The 26,415-nt window shown below is 51.4% G+C and overlaps 2 protein-coding genes across 4 annotated transcripts; both read left to right on the top strand.

Annotated features, from left to right (window-relative positions):
- Window positions 1-2,650: 2,650 nt before the first annotated feature.
- On the top strand, window positions 2,651-6,052 carry LOC136018420 (PHD finger protein 7-like). Its single transcript, XM_065687626.1, has 11 exons — window positions 2,651-2,660; window positions 3,015-3,082; window positions 3,172-3,273; window positions 3,554-3,678; window positions 3,760-3,919; window positions 4,003-4,109; window positions 4,304-4,417; window positions 4,570-4,691; window positions 4,867-5,271; window positions 5,430-5,630; window positions 6,021-6,052. Exons 1-11 carry the CDS (start codon window positions 2,651-2,653, stop codon window positions 6,050-6,052), a joined length of 1,446 nt encoding a protein of 481 aa, XP_065543698.1.
- An 864-nt stretch (window positions 6,053-6,916) lies between these two features.
- On the top strand, window positions 6,917-17,929 carry LOC136018459 (G2/M phase-specific E3 ubiquitin-protein ligase-like). Of its 3 annotated transcripts, none has more exons than XM_065687670.1 (8): window positions 6,917-7,121; window positions 12,393-14,729; window positions 15,998-16,541; window positions 16,631-16,732; window positions 17,013-17,137; window positions 17,219-17,378; window positions 17,462-17,568; window positions 17,761-17,929. In XM_065687670.1, exons 3-8 carry the CDS (start codon window positions 16,068-16,070, stop codon window positions 17,876-17,878), a joined length of 1,086 nt encoding a protein of 361 aa, XP_065543742.1. In that variant the 5' UTR covers window positions 6,917-7,121; window positions 12,393-14,729; window positions 15,998-16,067; the 3' UTR covers window positions 17,879-17,929. The 3 variants fall into 3 exon arrangements, with proteins under 3 accessions (XP_065543742.1, XP_065543744.1, XP_065543743.1); XM_065687672.1 differs by lacking the exon at window positions 6,917-7,121 and having other exon boundaries at window positions 11,168-14,729; window positions 15,998-16,119; window positions 16,450-16,541; XM_065687671.1 differs by lacking the exon at window positions 6,917-7,121 and having other exon boundaries at window positions 11,168-14,729; window positions 17,462-17,678; window positions 17,761-17,836.
- Window positions 17,930-26,415: the final 8,486 nt, after the last annotated feature.

Below are 26,415 nucleotides of genomic sequence, written 5' to 3'. Positions count from 1 at the left end.
GCAAATAACCAAAACCCCCCAAACCCCAAAACAATTACCAATGGTAGCATCGGAGAGCTGAGTTCATGCATAGCTACCAGAGGCGTTTGTATAAGCAGCGCTGTCGATGCAATACCACCACTTCACACCAAGTCTTTATTTGAACCTTGCTCTGAACGGTTAAAATGCATTGTGGCAGCGGGGGTAAGGTGAAGGCTTTTAAGGGGATGCATCAACACTAACTGGCAGCCACTTTGTGGTACATTATTTCTCTCCCAGTAGTCTTACCCTCGGCTCACCAGGGAACAGCACTCATCAGGTGGATGCACACAGTCACTGCTGGGACACTAACTGCCGCTGTGGAACACAAACCGCTTTTGGCGTAACCTTTCCCTCAGCAGACCCAACTCCCACCAAAACCGCTGTTAAGGTGCGGCTCTCCCGCAGACGCTGGCGCCACGTGGCAACCCAAGACCACAGAACACGTCCCGCACTGCTTGGGCGGCTGAGCTGAGGAGTCTGCTCCAGAGCAGGGGCTCCTCCAAGCCGGGAACTCCCTCACGAGAAAGCCAGCGGGAACCCCCAAAACCGCCTCAAAAAGAGACGCCGAAGCCCACCAACCCCCCTTGCGGGCCAACCCCCCCGGGCCTCCCTCCTCTCAGTCACCACCCCGTGCTCACCGACCGCCAGCGGCAGCTACAAGAGGCCGGGGCCGAACCCCAAGGCAACCCGCCACGTCGCCATGGCCGCTGCCGCTTCTCCTCGGCCGCGATGGGCGAGCCGCCGGGGCTCCGGAATCCCCAGGCGCCGCCGCGAGGGACCGGGAGGAGTCGCGGCCAGAGCAAGGGGCGGCGCGATGAGCACGCGGAGAGCGGGAAAGCGCTGAGGTAGACGGGGCGGGGCGGGACCGGCACCGGCTCCACGACGCGGCGCTGTGCTGAGCCCCGGCATGAGGCTGGGCTGAGGCTGATGCTACCCTGGCCTGCGCTTGACGTCTCCCACGCCCTCGCCCGCTTCTCCACGGCCATGGCAGCTCTGCTCCCGAAAGCCCTGCAGACTGCTCACACACTAGGCAAAAGGCCTTGCTGGTTCCCCACTTCCTGGGTCCTGTTCACTGCAGTTTATCTTTCAGCATCTTACGGAAAGCTGCTGCCGCCCTTTGTTTTTCTTAGGATGCAAGGCTGTAACGCAACATTTCTGTTGGAGGCCCCTGTGCTGCTGGGGGCGAGAGGGGAATATGACCTCAGTGAAGAAAGAGATGGCTGGGCAGGCACATGTAGATCATTGCTTGAGGTGAGTGTTTTAGCATCTGTTACTCGGTAACTGCAGCCCTGAGGAGAAGGACTTGGGGTGCTGGCTAAAAACTCAACATGACCCCTGTACTGGAAAGACATGGACCTGTTGGAGAGAGTCCAGAGGAGGGCCACAGAAACCATCAGAGGCATGAAACACCTCTTCTCTGAGGAAAGGCTGAGAGGGTTGGGGTTCTTGAGCCTGGAGAAGACAAGACTCCGGGGAGCCCTTACTGCAGCCTTTCAGGTTTTAGAAGCGCCCGTAAGAAAGATGGCGAGAGACTCTTAGCGCTGCCTGCTGCAATAGCATGAGGGGTAATGCTTTTAAGCTAAAGGAGGCAAGATTGAGGCTGGATGTGAGGAAGAAATTCTTTACAATGAGGATGATAAAATCCTGGCACAGGCTGCCCAGAGAGATGGTAGATGCCCCGTCCCTAGAGACATTCAAGGCCAAGCTGGATGTGGTTCTAGGCAACCTGATCTCGTTGAAGATGTCCCTGCTCATTGCAGGGGGGTTGGACTAAATGACCTTTGAAGGTCCATCCAACCCAAACTATTCCATCATTCCTTTTCTTCTACTCTGGTTATGCTCCAGACACGGTCTGGTGCTTGTCCTGGTGTCACAGGTGAATTATTCAGGGAAGTCATCCTTGGCGGGTTAATTAAAAGGGCTTTCTTCACGATGAAGCGATGATCAAATGGTAAGGAATCGACGACTGAAGGAAAATCATAGCGTAAGCAAATGGTGACAAAGTAATAGTGGAATGGTAATGAGAGTCACAGGAATCATTTAGGTTGGAGGAGGCCGTAAAGGCCATGGAGTCCAACCGTTTACCCAACACTGCCAAGTTCACCAGGAAACCATGTCCCTAAGCTGGCCCTTGACTCTGCACATGCAAGTGGAGCAGCCGCCCCGGTGACCTGGGTGCCAAGGGCTCGGGTCCCTGCGTGTGCGCTTCACAGCCAGCCCTGTGATGCAGTGTCTGTGTCACAGTGGGTGCTGTGTGGCCGAGGGTGCCCCTGCCCGTATCCGGGGCGCACGCGGGCCAGCGGTGCTGATGTCACAGAGGCCACTGTGACCGGTGGCGGGGGCAGGCCTATAAAAAAGGGAGCGCTGGGCACAGTGCATCGCTGCGACCTGCTGAGGTGCGGGGAGTAGAGGGCAGGGACAGGGCTCTCAGGGGGGCTGCCGAGGGAGGAGGGGGCTCCACACCGCAGGGCTCTGGGCCTGTGGTGCAAGCTCACCCGCATCTCTCTTCTCCCTCAGAGGTAGCAGAGGAGCATTTGGAGAAGCCCCAGCGCTGCTGGGACAGGGACTCTCCAAACACCCACCTTAGATGTCTGACACCTCTGCAAGGAGGTGTAGGACACCCGACTCGATGGAGCCAGGTGAGAGCAGAGTCCCCCTCCTACAGCCTGGCAGAGGGACTCCCGAGGCTGTCGGCGTGGGACCGGGAGCGTTGGCAGGGGGAGGCAGGAGCTCCAAAGCCACCCTGGGGGAGGGCCCCTCCTCTCGTCGGCAAGCGGGACCAGGGCTGGACAGTGCGAACCCCCCAGGACACCCATGCCTGCAGTGCCCTTTCCTCTCCAAGGCTTCCAGCCCTTCCCAGCAGCCAGCTAGGCGGGGACAGAGCAGCCCCTGCTGGCAATCCCTCAGGGACGCATCCCTGGCCCCACAGAGGTGTTCACTCCCGGTGCCATTTGCTCTCTCCCCTCCAGCATGCATGCTGTGTTGCCGTGCAGAGGCAGACCCGGACATCTGCGGGCCAAAACTGACTTATCAGTGCATCTCTGCCCATCTCTTTTGCCTGGTGAGTTCCTCTGGGGCTGGTTTCATCTTTGCAACGGACCTGCCCTGCCACATGCCCCTCATCTGCTCCTTGTCTCTGCTCTTCTGCAGCTTTTCGCCAGTGACCTTCGTCCACGAGGGACCGAACGGGAAGAACAGATGACATTTCTTCCTAAGGATATTGGACGTACAGCCCAGCTGGCAGCCCCGATGGTGAGGATCTGAGATGACCGGGGTGATTCATGCCAGGAGAGGTTTGCGGGAGCTCAGCGCAGATGCCAAGAACAGAATCCCAGCCTTTCCACCCAGCTCTGGGACTAAAGTCTTGCTCCCAGCAGCTCCACAAAGGCTCCAGCACAGGAGCCTGCTCTGCCACGTGGATCTGTGGCCTGTGATGCAGCTGGGGCCACATCCTGCGCCCTGCCCCGAGGTGTGGGTCTGGCTGTGGAGACCCTGAGGCTGCCGCTGATGGGGGCTGCTCTGCTCTTTCCAGGTCTGCTTTGTGTGTGGCAAGAGGGGGGCCACCATCACCTGCCAGGAGATGGGCTGCGACCGCAGGTTCCATCTCCCCTGTGCCGTGCAGGGTGGATGCGTCACCCGTTACCTCCTGCCGTTCAGGTACCTCCTCCACCCTTCTCCCCATCAGCAGGGAAGGACCCAGCGCTTCTCATCTCACCCATCCCTTCCCTCTTCCCCTAGTTCCTTCTGCTGGGAGCACCGCCCACAGCAGCAAGAGCTGGTGGCTCCAGAGGACACCAAGTGCCTCATCTGCATGGACCCTGTTGAAGGCAGAACGACCTATGGGACCATGGTGTGCCCAGCATGCAAACATGCCTGGTTCCACAGGGTCTGCATCCAGGTAAGAGCCGTTCCCTTGCTCGGGCATGGCAGGCTCTCAGCAGCACCAGAGCCTCACTCACACACTTTCCGTTTCTCCTGCAGGGACAGGCTACGCATGCTGGTGCTTTTTGCCTGCAATGCCCTCTGTGTCAAAATATAAAACTGTTTCTAACAGAAATGCTCAACATGGGGATCCGAATCCCCATAAGGTTGGTGTCCTCCTAGCCAGCACTGTGCCACGCCTGGACCTGCCCCCGCAGTTGTGGCCCTCTGCTGACCCCCCAGTGTAGGCTTTAGCTCCATGCAGGAGTTGGAAACAGGGTGTGGGGGAAAGAGCATGGAGGCCCTGCATATGCCTTATGCTGGGGCAGCAGGGGCTCATCAATTATCCTTTCTCCATCAGACAAGCGTCATGGGAAGATAACAATGCATATGCAGAACTGTACCAGAGGCACAGGAGCTGCGATGCCAGGGAGTGCCGTTGTCCGGGAGGCAGAGGGGTGGCAGAGCCAGACGGGTAAGTTGCCAAAGCTGCACCCCGCGGCTCAGCACGGGATCTCTGTCTCAGCAAGGGCTCGAAGCAGAAGGGCTGAAAACAAGAGCTTTGCTGGACAATCCCGTGCTCTGGGCACTTTATCCTTAGAGACATGAACCCATTTCTTTCCCCAGGCCCTGGCAGCTGCTCCTGTGCCGCTCCTGCGCTGCTGTGGGTGCTCACAGACGCTGCTCCAAGCTGGGGAAGAGCCGTGAGGTCAGATGGGAGTGCGACAGCTGTGCTGGCCTGGGCATCTGTAAGTGTCAAAGCCCCCGCATACTCCTAGGCTGGGGCCAGGCAAGGCCTGGCAGGGGGTACCTGGTGTGGGCTTGGCAGAGCCTGTCTGCTCCAGGAGGGCTGGGGCACTGCTCTGGCCTACCCTGCCCGGGGCCTGGGAGCCAAGCCCTTACCGTTCCTGCTTTCCCTTGTAGCCCACAGTGCCAGCTCAGAGCTTGCTGCTCCCAGCACTGCCGGCACAGCAGCATCGGGGCAGTCTCCTGGATCTCTGGAACCGGAGTGCAGCAGCCCCAGCACCAGCAGCCAGACAGCATCAGGGCAGAATCTGGAACCCAAGGCACAGGAGACCAGCAGCCCCAACAGCAGCAGACAGATGCCATCAGCACCATGCCACAGTTGCCCAGTGTGTGATGGCAGCAGCCGCTCCAGCAACCCTGGGCCTGACCGACAGCGACACCAAACCCGGTGCACCCGTCAGACCCAGACACCCTACACGTGGGCCAGAAGACTGCAGGAGAGAAGCCGACCGCTAGCAACGCACACTGAGAGCAATACCCGCAGCCACGCGGTGCCAAGGCTGTCCCACTACTCCCCATCACGTGAGACCCACAGCCACGGCACCACCAGGCACCAGCCATCGGCAGCATCCCGTGGCTGGGCACCACTGCAAAGAAGCAGGAGCAACAGATCCGGTGGGCCCATGCGGGTGCGAGACCGCTCCTGCTTGCATCATTGGGCCCAAGCTCCCTATGCACAGCCCAGAAGACATTCCCAGGGCAGACACACACCAGCAGCTCGAGCTGGGAGGAGCCCCTGCAGACAGGCTGCAACCAGGCTGTCCCACCGCTCACCATCACGTGCAAGGCACGGCCACAGCACCACAAGACAGCGGCCATCGGCATCATTGCGTGTCTCCAGAGCAGAACAAAGAGGCAGCGCCTCAAGATCCACCGGGCCCGTGCGGCCCTGAGACCGCTCCCACTTGCAACACCGGGCCCAAACTCCCAACGCACGGCCCGGATACCTCAGTGGGACCAACCCTGTTTCCCCTCTGAGCAACCACTGTGATCCCCCTCTACGGCGCAATAAAGGTGGCCCTTCAGCTCTGGGCTGGCAGATTCCAGGCTCCTTGGTTGGCTTCCTCGTCCTCTGCTTTTCTCAAGGGGCAGCATGAGGGACTGGGCCCAGAGCATTGTCCTTTCCCTAGGGGTCAGCAGCACCTCCTGCAGACCGACCTCCTGCACCCACCCACCCAGCCGGCCTGGCCCTCACAGCTCACCCCCCAAAATCATGCACCCCCGTGCCAGTGACTTCTGACACGCTTCAGCTCTGTTTTCCTCTGGATAAGGTTATAAGCAGTATCCTAGCCTCATCGCCTAGGTTAGTGAGCATGATGGCAGAGGGGCAAAGCTGCTGTTCTTTCAAGAGTTCAATGTCACGTCTGTGCAAAGTACTAAGTAGGGTAAAAGCTGCTGTTCTTCTGTAACTATCACAACACCAAATCTCTTCACTAAACAGGTCTGTGGAGTTTCCTAATCCCAAAGAACTCTCCCTGCTGTTATGTCCAGCTTTCAGCTAGATGACAATGGGGCTTTGCCTCTCTCCCTCCCTGCCTCCTGCCATCCCTCTCTCTCCCATGCCCCCACAAAATGCTTTGCTATGAATCCTTGTTTGTAGACAAGCCTAACCATACAGCTCTGGCTAGACTTTCTCAACAGGCTGCTGAGACGCTTGGCTGAGGAACAGTAATAAATATTGCACAGTATGGTCCCTAATTCGTCTAAATTTCCTGAACTTTGTCAGCACTTCCATTTATTTGAAAAGGAAACAAAACCCCCTTCCTGAAGGTGCTGAAAGTCCTGCTTTACATGAACAGATCCCGTTTATGTACTCTGGAGGAAGGTGACAGCACTGACGTGTTTTTGCAGCCCAGGCAGAGTGACTGCTGTTGTGGTGTCATACAGAAAGTCTTAGGCTCCCGGACGAAATCTGCAGAGCACAGGCACTGTTGGCTCTTTGTGTGGAGTGACTGACACTGCCAGTGAGGCGGGTGACGAGGAGGGGACTGGAATTCTCAACGCCGAAAGATCTGACCAAGGTTTCCCCTCTAATAGTTACATGGCTCTTCTTGAGTCATTGAGTTTACCTGACGTTTACAACAGCATGTAGCGACAGGACAAGGGGAATGGCTTTTAAGTTGAAAGAGGGCAGATTTAGATATTTACATATTAGGCACAAGGTCTTCCCTCTGAGCACGCTGAGGCGCTGGCACAGGGTGCCCACAGAAGCTGTGGCTGCCCCATCCCTGGCAGTGTTCAAGGCCAGGTTGGATGGGGCTTGGAGCAAGCTGCTCTAGTGGAAGCTGTCCCTGCCTGTGGAAGGGGGCTGGAGCTGGATGAGCTTTAAGGTCCCTTCCAAACCAAACTTTTCTGCAATTCTATGGATGCAGGTGAGTAGATGGTGTCTCAGGAGCCGTTAATTCCAAGGTACAAGCTTCTCTTTGGTGCATTACTGCTGCAGATGTGCAGTGTTTGCTCTCTTTTAGTTTTCCCTCCCACTTTTAGGCCCCACACCAGCCTGACACCTCCATCCTCGCATCCCATCCTCTTTTTATTTCACCTTCACTCATATTAGTGCATTGGCTGCCTCATCTCATCACATCGGCTCGGGATGGGATGGGAAGGGGGGGACTTCTGCAGTAGAGGTCGCATCTGGCTGACCACTACTTCTCCTTTGAAATGGGAATAAGAAATTCACTTAAAAAAAGGGGGGGGGGGGGGGGGGGGGAAGGAAAGGTGCACAAAGTGGCTTTGATGACTGGTTCCTTCCACAACTTAAAAAAGTTTTTAAGTTTACCTCCTAGTGGGTTTGAGAGCCAGAGACCATCTAGAAACAGAGGAGCATCACATTAAAAATGAACAGCATAAAATGCTTTTAGTAAAAACAGGCTTTGTCAAAAGACCAACCTTTGCAGAATTGCTAATGTCCTGACATAAAACTCATTTGTTCATTTCACAGAAGACCCTGTAACTGCAGTTTTAAAAGGGTAGGCAATTTAAGGACATTCTCTTCTCACAACACATCCACAAGACAATCCATCACAAATACCTCTGGCTACTACACCTCAGGCCGCGGCTATTTTACGGAAGCATACGAAAAGGCAGAGATGGAGTTAGCTTTGGAACCCACATGCTCAAACTTTCGTAGATTCTATTAAATAACAACCATGGTCTTTTAACCACATTCTCAAAGAAGGATTCTCAGTTTCTTGGGCTACAGGAGCCTGCTCTGAGGGTTTCCCTACCTGCAGCTGCTTTGACAACTTCTCTCCAGAGTCAGTCCGTATGTTAAAAATGACTGGTTTCAGAGTTACACTCTGCGGAGGCACAGCAAAGCCCGCAGAGTTAGAAAGGGAATACTCTACCCTAGCTCAGTACATACAGGCAATGAAGTACACACCCACAGAAAAGAAACTCCTGAGCATAATCTAATGATTCACCTCACTGTGTCTTTGCACGGTTCGGCCAGACTGTCTTGGGTTTTGCAGTGGAACAGCCTTCTGTAGTTAGAAGAGCACGCTAACCCAACCGTACACACCCGCCTCTTGAGCCAGGACAGCATTTTTCAGCCTCTCCTTCCACCTTGGTTTCAATGAACCTGCATTAAGCCCACTTCCTGAAGCAGGCAGCTGAGAAATTAATAATCACTGATGGCAACTCACAGCTGTTCATCCGCTTTAAGTATCTTCTTCACTGAGAATACACTGCAGATAAAACCAAACGCAAGTTACAAATTGTGCAAGCTTGTATCTACTTCTCAGACTAGAAAAAAAAAGCTCAGAACAATTGTTTTATGTAACTTCAAATCCGAATCTCAATTACTTCTAGACAGGAAGTTTACATTCCTTAGAGATGCAAGGTGAGATTAGCCCGTGTCTGAATGCAAGCCTCACAGAACACGTTCTCTATGCACTTTAACTCAGTTATTACAGAAAATATTAAGGACCAGCACTAGGAAAGAAACCCTCCGCTCGTTAAATAGAGCCCGCTACCTTGGAAGTTCTTTTCCAAGGAACAAACGTTGTGATTTATTTTCTTACCACTGGCAGCCTATTACAGATGCTGGACCATCCAAACACAGTGCAAAGTGTAAACTGAAGTCCCTGATAGTGGTGGGGAGGAGGAAAAACGGGATACACAATGCGCTTCAACTTCAAGGCAGAAATTAATTCAGGAACAGAGTACTATTAACTGCGTACAACGTCCATTTGAAGTTTTGTTTCCATTTAGGACTGACAGCAGCTGCCCCAACTACAGAACTTTCTTCTGTAACTTAGACACAGATGCTTTCAATCACTCCACCTCCTGAAACACTCAAGTGATTCGCAATTTCCACTAAGGGTCATTATTGGAAATTTGGCATGGCAAGGCTAAATAACCGTGTTACCAAGGAAAACTGCCACAGAACTGCCGTTCCAGTGAATCAGTGCTCTGCTTTTTGCATCGTTTCTTAAAGCAGTAACACCACATACTGCAGAACGGAAGGAGAAAACCAACTGTAATAACCTTACTACTCACAGTCCATCTTGGAAACCAGAGCAAAGCAGGAGAAATTTCAGTAATCCAATTAGAAAGTGAAACACCTTCCCGTGGTAAATCCTTGCTACAATGCATCCATTAGCAGCAGAAATCGGAGGAATTACATACGGACCTTTTGAATGCAAAGAAAAATGGAAGCAAATTTAACAAGTTCAGTGGCATGAAAAATAGGCCCATGCTTCCTCCCGCCGCCCGTCACCGCCGCGCCGGGACCGCTTACCCCACGCTTGCCCCTGCCGCTCGCCTCGTCCCGCACCCGCAGACCCGCCCGGCCCACACGCTGACCACGCTCCTTAAAGGGGCCGAGACACTTCAGACAAAAGCAGCTTCTTTCACCGAGCCACGACGGATGCGATCTGCCAGGACCCAAGAGCACAGAGCACGTGTGCTAAGGCTTTGGCAGAGAGCGAGAGCGCACCACTAAGTCCTTCTGTCAGCATGTACCAACACCACAATGAAGAACTTGCAAATAAATACCATGTTAAAAGCGGAGACTTTGCACGGCTTACCTGGGGCCAGAATAAATGTCATCATCAGAGTCCGAAAAAACCTGCATGAAATTCACATTGCTCACTCAGACGTCCTGTAGTAAGAGAACCCATCTCAACAACGGAATTTGCAACTGGCTAAATTCCAAAGTTCCTAAGTACCTGGCTAAGTTACAAATCCCCATGAAAGGCAACCTACACTCAAAAAAGACTCTGTCATTAAAAAGGAAAAAAAATGGGTAAAAAGCATCTGTAAATGCTCAAGAAAACACACACCCATTCAGGCATTCATCTGACCACCTCACTGCTCCCGTTTTACAGGTAACTTACATGCACTGACGCAGACCCCAGCAGAGCCAAATACAGAGCTGAAACGCCCCTTGATAAGCTTTTAAATATGAAACTGTATTTTCATCGTTTGACACTAGAATTATAACCTGCTGCATACACTGAGTTTGCCTCGTACCTTCCATCAAGGAGATTACACTGAAGCTGTTGTTGCTCATCAAATTTTAAGAGTGCATTAGAGCAACAGTATTGGAGCATGCAGTCTCCACAGCAGAAATAAGGACAGGAGTTTGCAGGTTGAGCCTTGCCATGATGATCAACATACGCCTGACAATCCTCACCCAAAACTGAAAAAAAATACAATTCAGGAGTTAGCAACTGAAGAAATAACCATGTAAACTGTCTCATACTGACCACCTCACCTGGGTTAACGTTTAAATAGGTTTCAAGTAGTTTAGTTAGCTCTTAGGAACAAACTATTTCCTTTAAAGCAAAGCAAGAGCAATTACTTCTTGCCCACAAAGTATCTTCTCTTTGTCAAGCAGCTCTTCCCAACTGTTCACACATACTTAAAAGAATAAACTGCATGCAAATATACTTACAAGATGCTTTGTCTGCTGTTACCCTCCTCGCTACATCCACTAGTAGCTACCAAATTATTGTAAAGATTCAGAGAGCAACATGACTAGCCGAAAATGTAAAAAACCCAACCCAAACCAAAAAAACAAACCAAACAAAACAAAGAAACCCAACCCAAAACACACAAAAGCCTTAAGATCAGTTAGAAGAAAATGTTAAATCCTCTTAGGTATTTGACTTTGATACGCGGATTGACTCCACAACTCGCTAAAGTTGTAAAGTAGGTATGCTTTATTCAGCGCTGAGGTGCATGGGGATCGTTCCTCCAAAGTATGCACACCCAGGGTCGTTTTTCCTTTACATTTATTCCCTTAAGGCATACATATGCATTAGGTTACTGATACGCCTATACATATTTAGTATCTGTCCCCGCTTCGTATTATAATGAGCTAGAAGGTCCTTTGCGCCTGCGCAGTGCCCCCTCTGGTCACGGGCAGGGGTCTCAAGATGAAGTAAATGAGTCTTCCTCCTGTGGGCAGGGGTCCTCAAGATGAAGTAAATGAGTCTTCCTCTTCTTAAACTTTTCACCTTTTAATCTTCGCGCATGGCTTTAGGGTTTAGTCGGTACCTCATCCATAAATCATCAGCTTCTCCCCCTTATCAATAGACCCAGACATTCGCATTTCCTTGTCAATAGTTGCTTATCAGTAGAATCAGGCCTCTGTCTCCTTCCCTTATCAGTAGTCTGTGCCTTGTTCCCTTGGTAAGCATGATAGGTGTTTACAGCAGACAATACTTTTGTTTAAGCAAGGGATTCTTCTAACTCTCTTATACAATCCCCTGTATTTTCCTTTGTACATTTCATTAACCCTGTATCAACTTGATGCAAAAGATGCAATGCAACTGCATTCACTGTAGACTTGGATTTCCACGTGACCTGTTTGTTTCTGCCTGTTGTTTTGTTTACTTCACGGAAAACCCCAATCCTGTTAATCTACGGCATAAACCAGAGATGTCATAAAACTGACATTTTTCTAGGACTAAGATCAGTCAAGTGGCAAGCGTCAACTGGTCAGTGACACCAAGTTAAGGAAGTGGAGACATTCACGTACGAGGATGGATTTCTTACGAGACATCCCATATGTTCAGTATTACTTTGGGCTCGTACGGTCCTTAACATACTTGCTTTTTTCTCTCTCTGCCCCCTCAAGCCTGAGTGCCTGCAATGTAGAAATGACACATTAAAAGCTTCCAACTTTCACATAAAAATACTTCTCAAAGCTTAGGCAAAAACCATTTCCCAAGAAGAATCTTTAGTAGGAATATCATTACCGTTTCAGTGATAAATGCTGCAGTCACCTAGTTTCTATTCCTCATTTTCTTTCTTATGGCATTAACACTGCTTTGCTCCTCAACCGAATTTGAGAAGCTCAAATAGCTTCAGGTGTACTTGCTCAGAGAAAGCAAACAAGAAGAGGCAAAGACAACAAATCATGTTCCTGCAGAAAAAAAGGAAAGGGTCTTTCCTGGAGTATTTAAGCTGATTTGGCCATTTGAAAACCGAGCCTTGACTCAGGCACCAAGACAAACCTCAATATGGCAGCCAACATTAAAAAAAAGAAGAAAAAAAGAAGTGCTAAGAGGTTAAATGTGGAGGTTCATTAGACACAAGAGAGGAGGAACTCCTCCCATACCAATACTGCAGTACTTCTGCTAATGTGTTGACGCATGCTTGTGCCTGGTTCATCTTTTTTTTTCTCCCTGCAGACACAATGTCAGCTGACAACCCTCTCTCTCCTGCATCACCAATAAGGAAACGATAGCTAATCTGATTCAAAGGAGAAAAAGAAAAAAGTACAATCTGTGAGTTGAGATAAGCACGGTTTAATTACTGAAGTAAGGTCAAATACAGTAATAACAGGAAATAGAGAGAAAGGCGTAAAACAAACAAAAAACCTCAGGCGATGCACAGCACAATGTCTCATCACCCACTGACTGATGCCCGGCACATGCCCGAGTAGTGATGGGCCTCTTCCGGCCAACACCCCCCCACCCAGTATCCATATTGAGCCTGACATTCTGTGGTACGGAATACCCCTTTGGCTAGTTCGAGTCATCTCTCCTGCCTGTGCTTCCTGTGCCCCTCCTCACTGGCAGAGCATGAGAGACTGAAAAGTCCTTGACCAGGGCAGGCACTACTTAGCAGCAATTAATCTTTGGTGTGTTATCAACATCATTCTCAGACTAAAGCCAAACCAGAGCACAGCTACTAGATTGACAACCACAGCAGCTGAAACCAGGACACCCCACCTGCATTTCTGCTGGCTTAACGATCTGAGTCACCTCAGCAGAGGGCCACCAGTGCACACCCAACCCACCACGGTGCAAGGACTAAGGCTGAGGAAGGCGGAAATGACCACCTGTTTTGGCATACCTGCTACTGAGGGGTTCATCCGACCCTGCAAAACAGCAGCCTGATGACTTCACAAAATCAGTGAACCGCTTTAACAACCTCATCGAGTCCCACCTCAAGAACAGAGCTGCTCAACTACTCCTACTGACAGTCCCTAACCATTGCGATAAGAAAACTTCTCACTTCCCACCCCGTTTATTAAAGGCCAGGTGCACACAATATCAAGAGCACTTCTCCTTTTCTGGGATTTCACCTGGTTAGTCCTATGATCACATCTGCTTTTTCTCCTACATGACAATAGTTGTGGAAGACCACAAGCTCCATCCTTTAAGCACAATAACAAGAAAATTACAGATGCTGAAATAATAATAAAAAAACCGCACACAACAAAACACAAAGAACCCAACACAAACAAAAAAGCAAATAACCAAAACCCCCCAAACCCCAAAACAATTACCAATGGTAGCATCGGAGAGCTGAGTTCATGCATAGCTATCAGAGGCGTTTGTATAAGCAGCGCTGTCGATGCAATACCACCACTTCACACCAAGTCTTTATTTGAACCTTGCTCTGAACGGTTAAAATGCATTGTGGCAGCGGGGGTAAGGTGAAGGCTTTTAAGGGGATGCATCAACACTAACTGGCAGCCACTTTGTGGTACATTATTTCTCTCCCAGTAGTCTTACCCTCGGCTCACCAGGGAACAGCACTCATCAGGTGGATGCACACAGTCACTGCTGGGACACTAACTGCCGCTGTGGAACACAAACCGCTTTCGGCGTAACCTTTCCCTCAGCAGACCCAACTCCCACCAAAACCGCTGTTAAGGTGCGGCTCTCCCGCAGACGCTGGCGCCACGTGGCAACCCAAGACCACAGAACACGTCCCGCACTGCTTGGGCGGCTGAGCTGAGGAGTCTGCTCCAGAGCAGGGGCTCCTCCAAGCCGGGAACTCCCTCACGAGAAAGCCAGCGGGAACCCCCAAAACCGCCTCAAAAAGAGACGCCGAAGCCCACCAACCCCCCTTGCGGGCCAACCCCCCCGGGCCTCCCTCCTCTCAGTCACCACCCCGCGCTCACCGACCGCCAGCGGCAGCTACAAGAGGCCGGGGCCGAACCCCAAGGCAACCCGCCACGTCGCCATGGCCGCTGCCGCTTCTCCTCGGCCGCGATGGGCGAGCCGCCGGGGCTCCGGAATCCCCAGGCGCCGCCGCGAGGGACCGGGAGGAGTCGCGGCCAGAGCAAGGGGCGGCGCGATGAGCACGCGGAGAGCGGGAAAGCGCTGAGGTAGACGGGGCGGGGCGGGACCGGCACCGGCTCCACGACGCGGCGCTGTGCTGAGCCCCGGCATGAGGCTGGGCTGGGGCTGATGCTACCCTGGCCTGCGCTTGACGTCTCCCACGCCCTCGCCCGCTTCTCCACGGCCATGGCAGCTCTGCTCCCGAAAGCCCTGCAGACTGCTCACACACTAGGCAAAAGGCCTTGCTGGTTCCCCACTTCCTGGGTCCTGTTCACTGCAGTTTATCTTTCAGCATCTTACGGAAAGCTGCTGCCGCCCTTTGTTTTTCTTAGGATGCAAGGCTGTAACGCAACATTTCTGTTGGAGGCCCCTGTGCTGCTGGGGGCGAGAGGGGAATATGACCTCAGTGAAGAAAGAGATGGCTGGGCAGGCACATGTAGATCATTGCTTGAGGTGAGTGTTTTAGCATCTGTTACTCGGTAACTGCAGCCCTGAGGAGAAGGACTTGGGGTGCTGGCTAAAAACTCAACATGACCCCTGTACTGGAAAGACATGGACCTGTTGGAGAGAGTCCAGAGGAGGGCCACAGAAACCATCAGAGGCATGAAACACCTCTTCTCTGAGGAAAGGCTGAGAGGGTTGGGGTTCTTGAGCCTGGAGAAGACAAGACTCCGGGGAGCCCTTACTGCAGCCTTTCAGGTTTTAGAAGCGCCCGTAAGAAAGATGGCGAGAGACTCTTTTAGCGCTGCCTGCTGCAATAGCATGAGGGGTAATGCTTTTAAGCTAAAGGAGGCAAGATTGAGGCTGGATGTGAGGAAGAAATTCTTTACAATGAGGATGATAAAATCCTGGCACAGGCTGCCCAGAGAGATGGTAGATGCCCCGTCCCTAGAGACATTCAAGGCCAAGCTGGATGTGGTTCTAGGCAACCTGATCTCGTTGAAGATGTCCCTGCTCATTGCAGGGGGGTTGGACTAAATGACCTTTGAAGGTCCATCCAACCCAAACTATTCCATCATTCCTTTTCTTCTACTCTGGTTATGCTCCAGACACGGTCTGGTGCTTGTCCTGGTGTCACAGGTGAATTATTCAGGGAAGTCATCCTTGGCGGGTTAATTAAAAGGGCTTTCTTCACGATGAAGCGATGATCAAATGGTAAGGAATCGACGACTGAAGGAAAATCATAGCGTAAGCAAATGGTGACAAAGTAATAGTGGAATGGTAATGAGAGTCACAGGAATCATTTAGGTTGGAGGAGGCCGTAAAGGCCATGGAGTCCAACCGTTTACCCAACACTGCCAAGTTCACCAGGAAACCATGTCCCTAAGCTGGCCCTTGACTCTGCACATGCAAGTGGAGCAGCCGCCCCGGTGACCTGGGTGCCAAGGGCTCGGGTCCCTGCGTGTGCGCTTCACAGCCAGCCCTGTGATGCAGTGTCTGTGTCACAGTGGGTGCTGTGTGGCCGAGGGTGCCCCTGCCCGTATCCGGGGCGCACGCGGGCCAGCGGTGCTGATGTCACAGAGGCCACTGTGACCGGTGGCGGGGGCAGGCCTATAAAAAAGGGAGCGCTGGGCACAGTGCATCGCTGCGACCTGCTGAGGTGCGGGGAGTAGAGGGCAGGGACAGGGCTCTCAGGGGGGCTGCCGAGGGAGGAGGGGGCTCCACACCGCAGGGCTCTGGGCCTGTGGTGCAAGCTCACCCGCATCTCTCTTCTCCCTCAGAGGTAGCAGAGGAGCATTTGGAGAAGCCCCAGCGCTGCTGGGACAGGGACTCTCCAAACACCCACCTTAGATGTCTGACACCTCTGCAAGGAGGTGTAGGACACCCGACTCGATGGAGCCAGGTGAGAGCAGAGTCCCCCTCCTACAGCCTGGCAGAGGGACTCCCGAGGCTGTCGGCGTGGGACCGGGAGCGTTGGCAGGGGGAGGCAGGAGCTCCAAAGCCACCCTGGGGGAGGGCCCCTCCTCTCGTCGGCAAGCGGGACCAGGGCTGGACAGTGCGCACCCTCCAGGACACCCATGCCTGCAGTGCCCTTTCCTCTCCAAGGCTTCCAGCCCTTCCCAGCAGCCAGCTCGGCGGGGACAGAGCAGCCCTTGGGGGCAATCCCTCAGGGACGCATCCCTGGCCCCACAGAGGTGTTCACTCCCGGTGCCATTTGCTCTCTCCCCTCCAGCATGCATGCTGTGTCGCCGTGTAGAGGCAGACCTGGACATCTGCGGGCCAAAAGTGACTTATCAGTGGATCGTTGCCCATTGCTTTTGCCTGGTGAGCTCCCCTGGGGCTGGTTTCATCTTTGCAACGCACCTGTCCTGCCACATGCCCCTCATCTGCTCCTTGTCTCTGCTCTTCTGCAGCTTTTCGCCAGTGACCTTCGTCCACGAGGGACCGAACGGGAAGAACAGATGGCATTTCTTCCTGGGCATATTCTACGTACAGCCCAGCTGGCAGCCCCGATGGTGAGGATCTGAGATGACCGGGGTGATTTGTGCCAAGAGAGGTTTGCGGGAGCTCAGCGCAGATGCCAAGAACAGAATCCCAGCCTTTCCACCCAGCTCTGGGACTAAAGTCTTGCTCCCAGCAGCTCCACAGAGGCTCCAGCATAGGAGCCTGCTCTGCCACGTGGATCTGTGGCCTGTGATCCAGCTGGGGCCACATCCTGCGCCCTGCCCCGAGGTGTGGGTCTGGCTGTGGAGACCCTGAGGCTGCCGCTGATGGGGGCTGCTCTGCTCTTTCCAGGTCTGCTTTGTGTGTGGCAAGAAGGGGGCCACCATCACCTGCCAGGAGATGGGCTGCGACCGCAGGTTCCATCTCCCCTGTGCCGTGCAGGGTGGATGCGTCACCCGTTACCTCCTGCCGTTCAGGTACCTCCTCCACCCTTCTCCCCATCAGCAGGGAAGGACCCAGCGCTTCTCATCTCACCCATCCCTTCCCTCTTCCCCTAGTTCCTTCTGCTGGGAGCACCGCCCACAGCAGCAAGAGCTGGTGGCTCCAGAGGACACCAAGTGCCTCATCTGCATGGACCCTGTTGAAGGCAGAACGACCTATGGGACCATGGTGTGCCCAGCATGCAAACATGCCTGGTTCCACAGGGTCTGCATCCAGGTAAGAGCCGTTCCCTTGCTCGGGCATGGCAGGCTCTCAGCAGCACCAGAGCCTCACTCACACACTTTCCGTTTCTCCTGCAGGGACAGGCTATGCATGCTGGCGCTTTTTGCCTACAGTGCCCGCTGTGTCAAAATACAAAACTGTTTCTAACAGAAATGCTCTTCATGGGGATCCGAATCCCCATAAGGTTGGTGTCCTCCTGGCCAGCACTGTGCCACGCCTGGACCTGCCCCCGCAGTTGTGGCCCTCTGCTGACCCCCAAGTGTAGGCTTTAGCTCCATGCAGGAGTTGGAAACGGTACGGGGGAAAGAGCAGGGAGGCCCTGCATATGCCTTATGCTGGGGCAGCAGGCGCTCATCAATTTTCCTTTCTCCATCAGACAAGCGTCATGGGAAGATAACAAGGCATACGCAGAAGTGTACCAGAGGCACAGGAGCTGCGATGCCAGGGAGTGCCGTTGTCCGGGAGGCAGAGGGGTGGCAGAGCCAGACGGGTAAGTTGCCAAAGCTGCACCCCGCGGCTCAGCATGGGATCTCTGTCTCAGCAAGGGCTCGAAGCAGAAGGGCTGAAAACAAGAGCTTTGCTGGACAATCCCGTGCTCTGGGCACTTTATCCGTAGAGACATGAACCCATTTCTTTCCCCAGGCCCTGGCAGCTGCTCCTGTGCCGCTCCTGCGCTGCTGTGGGCATTCACAGACGCTGCTCCAACCTGGGGAAGAGCCGTGAGGTCAGATGGGAGTGCGACAGCTGTGCTGGCCTGGGCATCTGTAAGTGTCAAAGCCCCCACGTGCTCCTAGGCCGGGGCCAGGCAAGGCCTGGCAGGGGGTACCTGGTGTAGGCTTGGCAGAGCCTGTCTGCTCCAAGAGCGCTGGGGCACCGCTCTGGCCTACCCTGCCCCAGGCCTGGGAGCCAAGCCCTTACCGTTCCTGCTTTCCCTTGTAGCCCGCAATGCCAGCTCAGAGCTTGCTGCTCCCAGCACTGCCGGCCCAGCAGCATCGGGGCAGTCTGCTGGATCTCTGGAACTGGAGCTCAGCAGCCTCAGCACCAGCAGACAGATGCCATCAGCACCATGGTACACTTGCCCAGTGTGTGACGGCAGCAGCCGCTCCAGCAACCCTGGGCCTGACCGACGGCGACACCAAACCCGGTGCACCCGTCAGACCCAGACACCCTACACGTGGGCCAGAAGACTGCAGGAGAGAAGCCGACGGCCAGCAACGCACACTGAGAGCAATACCCGTAGCCACGCGGTGCCAAGGCTGTCCCACTGCTCCCCATCACGTGAGACCCACAGCCACGGCACCACCAGGCACCAGCAGTCGGCGGCATCCCGTAGCTGGGCACCACTGCAAAGAAGCAGGAGCAACAGATCCGGTGGGCCCATGCGGGTGCGAGACCGCTCCTGCTTGCATCATTGGGCCCAAGCTCCCTATGCACAGCCCAGAAGACATTCCCAGGGCAGACACACACCAGCAGCTCGAGCTGGGAGGAGCCCCTGCAGACAGGCTGCAACCAGGCTGTCCCACCGCTCACCATCACGTGCAAGGCACGGCCACAGCACCACAAGACAGCGGCCATCGGCATCATTGCGTGTCTCCAGAGCAGAACAAAGAGGCAGCGCCTCAAGATCCACCGGGCCCGTGCGGCCCTGAGACCGCTCCCACTTGCAACACCGGGCCCAAACTCCCAACGCACGGCCCGGATACCTCAGTGGGACCAACCCTGTTTCCCCTCTGAGCAACCACTGTGATCCCCCTCTACGGCGCAATAAAGGTGGCCCTTCAGCTCTGGGCTGGCAGATTCCAGGCTCCTTGGTTGGCTTCCTCGTCCTCTGCTTTTCTCAAGGGGCAGCATGAGGGACTGGGCCCAGAGCATTGTCCTTTCCCTAGGGGTCAGCAGCACCTCCTGCAGACCGACCTCCTGCACCCACCCACCCAGCCGGCCTGGCCCTCACAGCTCAACCCCCAAAATCATGCACCCCCGTGCCAGTGACTTCTGACACGCTTCAGCTCTGTTTCCCTCTGAATAAGGCTATAAGCAGTATCCTAGCCTCATCGCCTAGGTTAGTGAGCATGGTGGCAGAGGGCAAAGCTGCTGTTCTTTCAAGAGTTCAATGTCACGTCTGTGCAAAGTACTAAGTAGGGTAAAAGCTGCTGTTCTTCTGTAACTATCACAACACCAAATCTCTTCACTAAACAGGTCTGTGGAGTTTCCTAATCCCAAAGAACTCTCCCTGCTGTTATGTCCAGCTTTCAGCTAGATGAGAATGGGGCTTTGCCTCTCTCCCTCCCTGCCTCCTGCCATCCCTCTCTCTCCCATGCCCCCACAAAATGCTTTGCTATGAATCCTTGTTTGTAGACAAGCCTAACCATACAGCTCTGGCTAGACTTTCTCAACAGGCTGCTGAGACGCTTGGCTGAGGAACAGTAATAAATATTGCACAGTATGGTCCCTAATTCGTCTAAATTTCCTGAACTTTGTCAGCACTTCCATTTATTTGAAAAGGAAACAAAACCCCCTTCCTGAAGGTGCTGAAAGTCCTGCTTTACATGAACAGATCCCGTTTATGTACTCTGGAGGAAGGTGACAGCACTGACGTGTTTTTGCAGCCCAGGCAGAGTGACTGCTGTTGTGGTGTCATACAGAAAGTCTTAGGCTCCCGGACGAAATCTGCAGAGCACAGGCACTGTTGGCTCTTTGTGTGGAGTGACTGACACTGCCAGTGAGGCGGGTGACGAGGAGGGGACTGGAATTCTCAACGCCGAAAGATCTGACCAAGGTTTCCCCTCTAATAGTTACATGGCTCTTCTTGAGTCATTGAGTTTACCTGACGTTTACAACAGCATGTAGCGACAGGACAAGGGGAATGGCTTTTAAGTTGAAAGAGGGCAGATTTAGATATTTACATATTAGGCACAAGGTCTTCCCTCTGAGCACGCTGAGGCGCTGGCACAGGGTGCCCACAGAAGCTGTGGCTGCCCCATCCCTGGCAGTGTTCAAGGCCAGGTTGGATGGGGCTTGGAGCAAGCTGCTCTAGTGGAAGCTGTCCCTGCCTGTGGAAGGGGGCTGGAGCTGGATGAGCTTTAAGGTCCCTTCCAAACCAAACTTTTCTGCAATTCTATGGATGCAGGTGAGTAGATGGTGTCTCAGGAGCCGTTAATTCCAAGGTACAAGCTTCTCTTTGGTGCATTACTGCTGCAGATGTGCAGTGTTTGCTCTCTTTTAGTTTTCCCTCCCACTTTTAGGCCCCACACCAGCCTGACACCTCCATCCTCGCATCCCATCCTCTTTTTATTTCACCTTCACTCATATTAGTGCATTGGCTGCCTCATCTCATCACATCGGCTCGGGATGGGATGGGAAGGGGGGGACTTCTGCAGTAGAGGTCGCATCTGGCTGACCACTACTTCTCCTTTGAAATGGGAATAAGAAATTCACTTAAAAAAAGGGAGGGGGGGGGGGGGGGAAGGAAAGGTGCACAAAGTGGCTTTGATGACTGGTTCCTTCCACAACTTAAAAAAGTTTTTAAGTTTACCTCCTAGTGGGTTTGAGAGCCAGAGACCATCTAGAAACAGAGGAGCATCACATTAAAAATGAACAGCATAAAATGCTTTTAGTAAAAACAGGCTTTGTCAAAAGACCAACCTTTGCAGAATTGCTAATGTCCTGACATAAAACTCATTTGTTCATTTCACAGAAGACCCTGTAACTGCAGTTTTAAAAGGGTAGGCAATTTAAGGACATTCTCTTCTCACAACACATCCACAAGACAATCCATCACAAATACCTCTGGCTACTACACCTCAGGCCGCGGCTATTTTACGGAAGCATACGAAAAGGCAGAGATGGAGTTAGCTTTGGAACCCACATGCTCAAACTTTCGTAGATTCTATTAAATAACAACCATGGTCTTTTAACCACATTCTCAAAGAAGGATTCTCAGTTTCTTGGGCTACAGGAGCCTGCTCTGAGGGTTTCCCTACCTGCAGCTGCTTTGACAACTTCTCTCCAGAGTCAGTCCGTATGTTAAAAATGACTGGTTTCAGAGTTACACTCTGCGGAGGCACAGCAAAGCCCGCAGAGTTAGAAAGGGAATACTCTACCCTAGCTCAGTACGTACAGGCAATGAAGTACACACCCACAGAAAAGAAACTCCTGAGCATAATCTAATGATTCACCTCACTGTGTCTTTGCATGGTTCGGCCAGACTGTCTTGGGTTTTGCAGTGGAACAGCCTTCTGTAGTTAGAAGAGCACGCTAACCCAACCGTACACACCCGCCTCTTGAGCCAGGACAGCATTTTTCAGCCTCTCCTTCCACCTTGGTTTCAATGAACCTGCATTAAGCCCACTTCCTGAAGCAGGCAGCTGAGAAATTAATAATCACTGATGGCAACTCACAGCTGTTCGTCCGCTTTAAGTAGCTTCTTCACTGAGAATACACTGCAGATAAAACCAAACGCAAGTTACAAATTGTGCAAGCTTGTATCTACTTCTCAGACTAGAAAAAAAAAGCTCAGAACAATTGTTTTATGTAACTTCAAATCCGAATCTCAATTACTTCTAGACAGGAAGTTTACATTCCTTAGAGATGCAAGGTGAGATTAGCCCGTGTCTGAATGCAAGCCTCACAGAACACGTTCTCTATGCACTTTAACTCAGTTATTACAGAAAATATTAAGGACCAGCACTAGGAAAGAAACCCTCCGCTCGTTAAATAGAGCCCGCTACCTTGGAAGTTCTTTTCCAAGGAACAAACGTTGTGATTTATTTTCTTACCACTGGCAGCCTATTACAGATGCTGGACCATCCAAACACAGTGCAAAGTGTAAACTGAAGTCCCTGATAGTGGTGGGGAGGAGGAAAAACGGGATACACAATGCGCTTCAACTTCAAGGCAGAAATTAATTCAGGAACAGAGTACTATTAACTGCGTACAACGTCCATTTGAAGTTTTGTTTCCATTTAGGACTGACAGCAGCTGCCCCAACTACAGAACTTTCTTCTGTAACTTAGACACAGATGCTTTCAATCACTCCACCTCCTGAAACACTCAAGTGATTCGCAATTTCCACTAAGGGTCATTATTGGAAATTTGGCATGGCAAGGCTAAATAACCGTGTTACCAAGGAAAACTGCCACAGAACTGCCGTTCCAGTGAATCAGTGCTCTGCTTTTTGCATCGTTTCTTAAAGCAGTAACACCACATACTGCAGAACGGAAGGAGAAAACCAACTGTAATAACCTTACTACTCACAGTCCATCTTGGAAACCAGAGCAAAGCAGGAGAAATTTCAGTAATCCAATTAGAAAGTGAAACACCTTCCCGTGGTAAATCCTTGCTACAATGCATCCATTAGCAGCAGAAATCGGAGGAATTACATACGGACCTTTTGAATGCAAAGAAAAATGGAAGCAAATTTAACAAGTTCAGTGGCATGAAAAATAGGCCCATGCTTCCTCCCGCCGCCCGTCACCGCCGCGCCGGGACCGCTTACCCCACGCTTGCCCCTGCCGCTCGCCTCGTCCCGCACCCGCAGACCCGCCCGGCCCACACGCTGACCACGCTCCTTAAAGGGGCCGAGACACTTCAGACAAAAGCAGCTTCTTTCACCGAGCCACGACGGATGCGATCTGCCAGGACCCAAGAGCACAGAGCACGTGTGCTAAGGCTTTGGCAGAGAGCGAGAGCGCACCACTAAGTCCTTCTGTCAGCATGTACCAACACCACAATGAAGAACTTGCAAATAAATACCATGTTAAAAGCGGAGACTTTGCACGGCTTACCTGGGGCCAGAATAAATGTCATCATCAGAGTCCGAAAAAACCTGCATGAAATTCACATTGCTCACTCAGACGTCCTGTAGTAAGAGAACCCATCTCAACAACGGAATTTGCAACTGGCTAAATTCCAAAGTTCCTAAGTACCTGGCTAAGTTACAAATCCCCATGAAAGGCAACCTACACTCAAAAAAGACTCTGTCATTAAAAAGGAAAAAAAATGGGTAAAAAGCATCTGTAAATGCTCAAGAAAACACACACCCATTCAGGCATTCATCTGACCACCTCACTGCTCCCGTTTTACAGGTAACTTACATGCACTGACGCAGACCCCAGCAGAGCCAAATACAGAGCTGAAACGCCCCTTGATAAGCTTTTAAATATGAAACTGTATTTTCATCGTTTGACACTAGAATTATAACCTGCTGCATACACTGAGTTTGCCTCGTACCTTCCATCAAGGAGATTACACTGAAGCTGTTGTTGCTCATCAAATTTTAAGAGTGCATTAGAGCAACAGTATTGGAGCATGCAGTCTCCACAGCAGAAATAAGGACAGGAGTTTGCAGGTTGAGCCTTGCCATGATGATCAACATACGCCTGACAATCCTCACCCAAAACTGAAAAAAAATAAAATTCAGGAGTTAGCAACTGAAGAAATAACCATGTAAACTGTCTCATACTGACCACCTCACCTGGGTTAACGTTTATATAGGTTTCAAGTAGTTTAGTTAGCTCTTAGGAACAAACTATTTCCTTTAAAGCAAAGCAAGAGCAATTACTTCTTGCCCACAAAGTATCTTCTCTTTGTCAAGCAGCTCTTCCCAACTGTTCACACATACTTAAAAGAATAAACTGCATGCAAATATACTTACAAGATGCTTTGTCTGCTGTTACCCTCCTCGCTACATCCACTAGTAGCTACCAAATTATTGTAAAGATTCAGAGAGCAACATGACTAGCCAAAAATGTAAAAAACCCAACCCAAACCAAAAAAACAAACCAAACAAAACAAAGAAACCCAACCCAAAACACACAAAAGCCTTAAGATCAGTTAGAAGAAAATGTTAAATCCTCTTAGGTATTTGACTTTGATACGCGGATTGACTCCACAACTCGCTAAAGTTGTAAAGTAGGTATGCTTTATTCAGCGCTGAGGTGCATGGGGATCGTTCCTCCAAAGTATGCACACCCAGGGTCGTTTTTCCTTTACATTTATTCCCTTAAGGCATACATATGCATTAGGTTACTGATACGCCTATACATATTTAGTATCTGTCCCCGCTTCGTATTATAATGAGCTAGAAGGTCCTTTGCGCCTGCGCAGTGCCCCCTCTGGTCACGGGCAGGGGTCTCAAGATGAAGTAAATGAGTCTTCCTCCTGTGGGCAGGGGTCCTCAAGATGAAGTAAATGAGTCTTCCTCTTCTTAAACTTTTCACCTTTTAATCTTCGCGCATGGCTTTAGGGTTTAGTCGGTACCTCATCCATAAATCATCAGCTTCTCCCCCTTATCAATAGACCCAGACATTCGCATTTCCTTGTCAATAGTTGCTTATCAGTAGAATCAGGCCTCTGTCTCCTTCCCTTATCAGTAGTCTGTGCCTTGTTCCCTTGGTAAGCATGATAGGTGTTTACAGCAGACAATACTTTTGTTTAAGCAAGGGATTCTTCTAACTCTCTTATACAATCCCCTGTATTTTCCTTTGTACATTTCATTAACCCTGTATCAACTTGATGCAAAAGATGCAATGCAACTGCATTCACTGTAGACTTGGATTTCCACGTGACCTGTTTGTTTCTGCCTGTTGTTTTGTTTACTTCACGGAAAACCCCAATCCTGTTAATCTACGGCATAAACCAGAGATGTCATAAAACTGACATTTTTCTAGGACTAAGATCAGTCAAGTGGCAAGCGTCAACTGGTCAGTGACACCAAGTTAAGGAAGTGGAGACATTCACGTACGAGGATGGATTTCTTACGAGACATCCCATATGTTCAGTATTACTTTGGGCTCGTACGGTCCTTAACATACTTGCTTTTTTCTCTCTCTGCCCCCTCAAGCCTGAGTGCCTGCAATGTAGAAATGACACATTAAAAGCTTCCAACTTTCACATAAAAATACTTCTCAAAGCTTAGGCAAAAACCATTTCCCAAGAAGAATCTTTAGTAGGAATATCATTACCGTTTCAGTGATAAATGCTGCAGTCACCTAGTTTCTATTCCTCATTTTCTTTCTTATGGCATTAACACTGCTTTGCTCCTCAACCGAATTTGAGAAGCTCAAATAGCTTCAGGTGTACTTGCTCAGAGAAAGCAAACAAGAAGAGGCAAAGACAACAAATCATGTTCCTGCAGAAAAAAAGGAAAGGGTCTTTCCTGGAGTATTTAAGCTGATTTGGCCATTTGAAAACCGAGCCTTGACTCAGGCACCAAGACAAACCTCAATATGGCAGCCAACATTAAAAAAAAGAAGAAAAAAAGAAGTGCTAAGAGGTTAAATGTGGAGGTTCATTAGACACAAGAGAGGAGGAACTCCTCCCATACCAATACTGCAGTACTTCTGCTAATGTGTTGACGCATGCTTGTGCCTGGTTCATCTTTTTTTTTCTCCCTGCAGACACAATGTCAGCTGACAACCCTCTCTCTCCTGCATCACCAATAAGGAAACGATAGCTAATCTGATTCAAAGGAGAAAAAGAAAAAAGTACAATCTGTGAGTTGAGATAAGCACGGTTTAATTACTGAAGTAAGGTCAAATACAGTAATAACAGGAAATAGAGAGAAAGGCGTAAAACAAACAAAAAACCTCAGGCGATGCACAGCACAATGTCTCATCACCCACTGACTGATGCCCGGCACATGCCCGAGTAGTGATGGGCCTCTTCCGGCCAACACCCCCCCACCCAGTATCCATATTGAGCCTGACATTCTGTGGTACGGAATACCCCTTTGGCTAGTTCGAGTCATCTCTCCTGCCTGTGCTTCCTGTGCCCCTCCTCACTGGCAGAGCATGAGAGACTGAAAAGTCCTTGACCAGGGCAGGCACTACTTAGCAGCAATTAATCTTTGGTGTGTTATCAACATCATTCTCAGACTAAAGCCAAACCAGAGCACAGCTACTAGATTGACAACCACAGCAGCTGAAACCAGGACACCCCACCTGCATTTCTGCTGGCTTAACGATCTGAGTCACCTCAGCAGAGGGCCACCAGTGCACACCCAACCCACCACGGTGCAAGGACTAAGGCTGAG

This window comes from Lathamus discolor, chromosome 7 (assembly GCF_037157495.1).
Source record: "Lathamus discolor isolate bLatDis1 chromosome 7, bLatDis1.hap1, whole genome shotgun sequence".
Taxonomy (NCBI): domain Eukaryota; kingdom Metazoa; phylum Chordata; class Aves; order Psittaciformes; family Psittacidae; genus Lathamus; species Lathamus discolor.
This window is presented reverse-complemented; position numbering and strand designations above follow the sequence as displayed.

Coding starts and splice junctions, on each gene's coding strand:
- LOC136018420 (XM_065687626.1), top strand. Junction 4,110..4,303: donor GGGATCCGAATCCCCATAAG/GTTGGTGTCCTC, acceptor TTTCTCCATCAG/ACAAGCGTCATGGGAAGATA. Junction 5,631..6,020: donor CCTCAAGATCCACCGGGCCC/GTGCGGCCCTGA, acceptor CCTCTGGATAAG/GTTATAAGCAGTATCCTAGC.
- LOC136018459 (XM_065687670.1), top strand. CDS start 16,068: ATGTCTGACACCTCTGCAAGGAGGTGTAGGACACCCGACTCGATGGAG. Junction 16,542..16,630: donor TTGCCCATTGCTTTTGCCTG/GTGAGCTCCCCT, acceptor GCTCTTCTGCAG/CTTTTCGCCAGTGACCTTCG. Junction 17,569..17,760: donor GGGATCCGAATCCCCATAAG/GTTGGTGTCCTC, acceptor TTTCTCCATCAG/ACAAGCGTCATGGGAAGATA.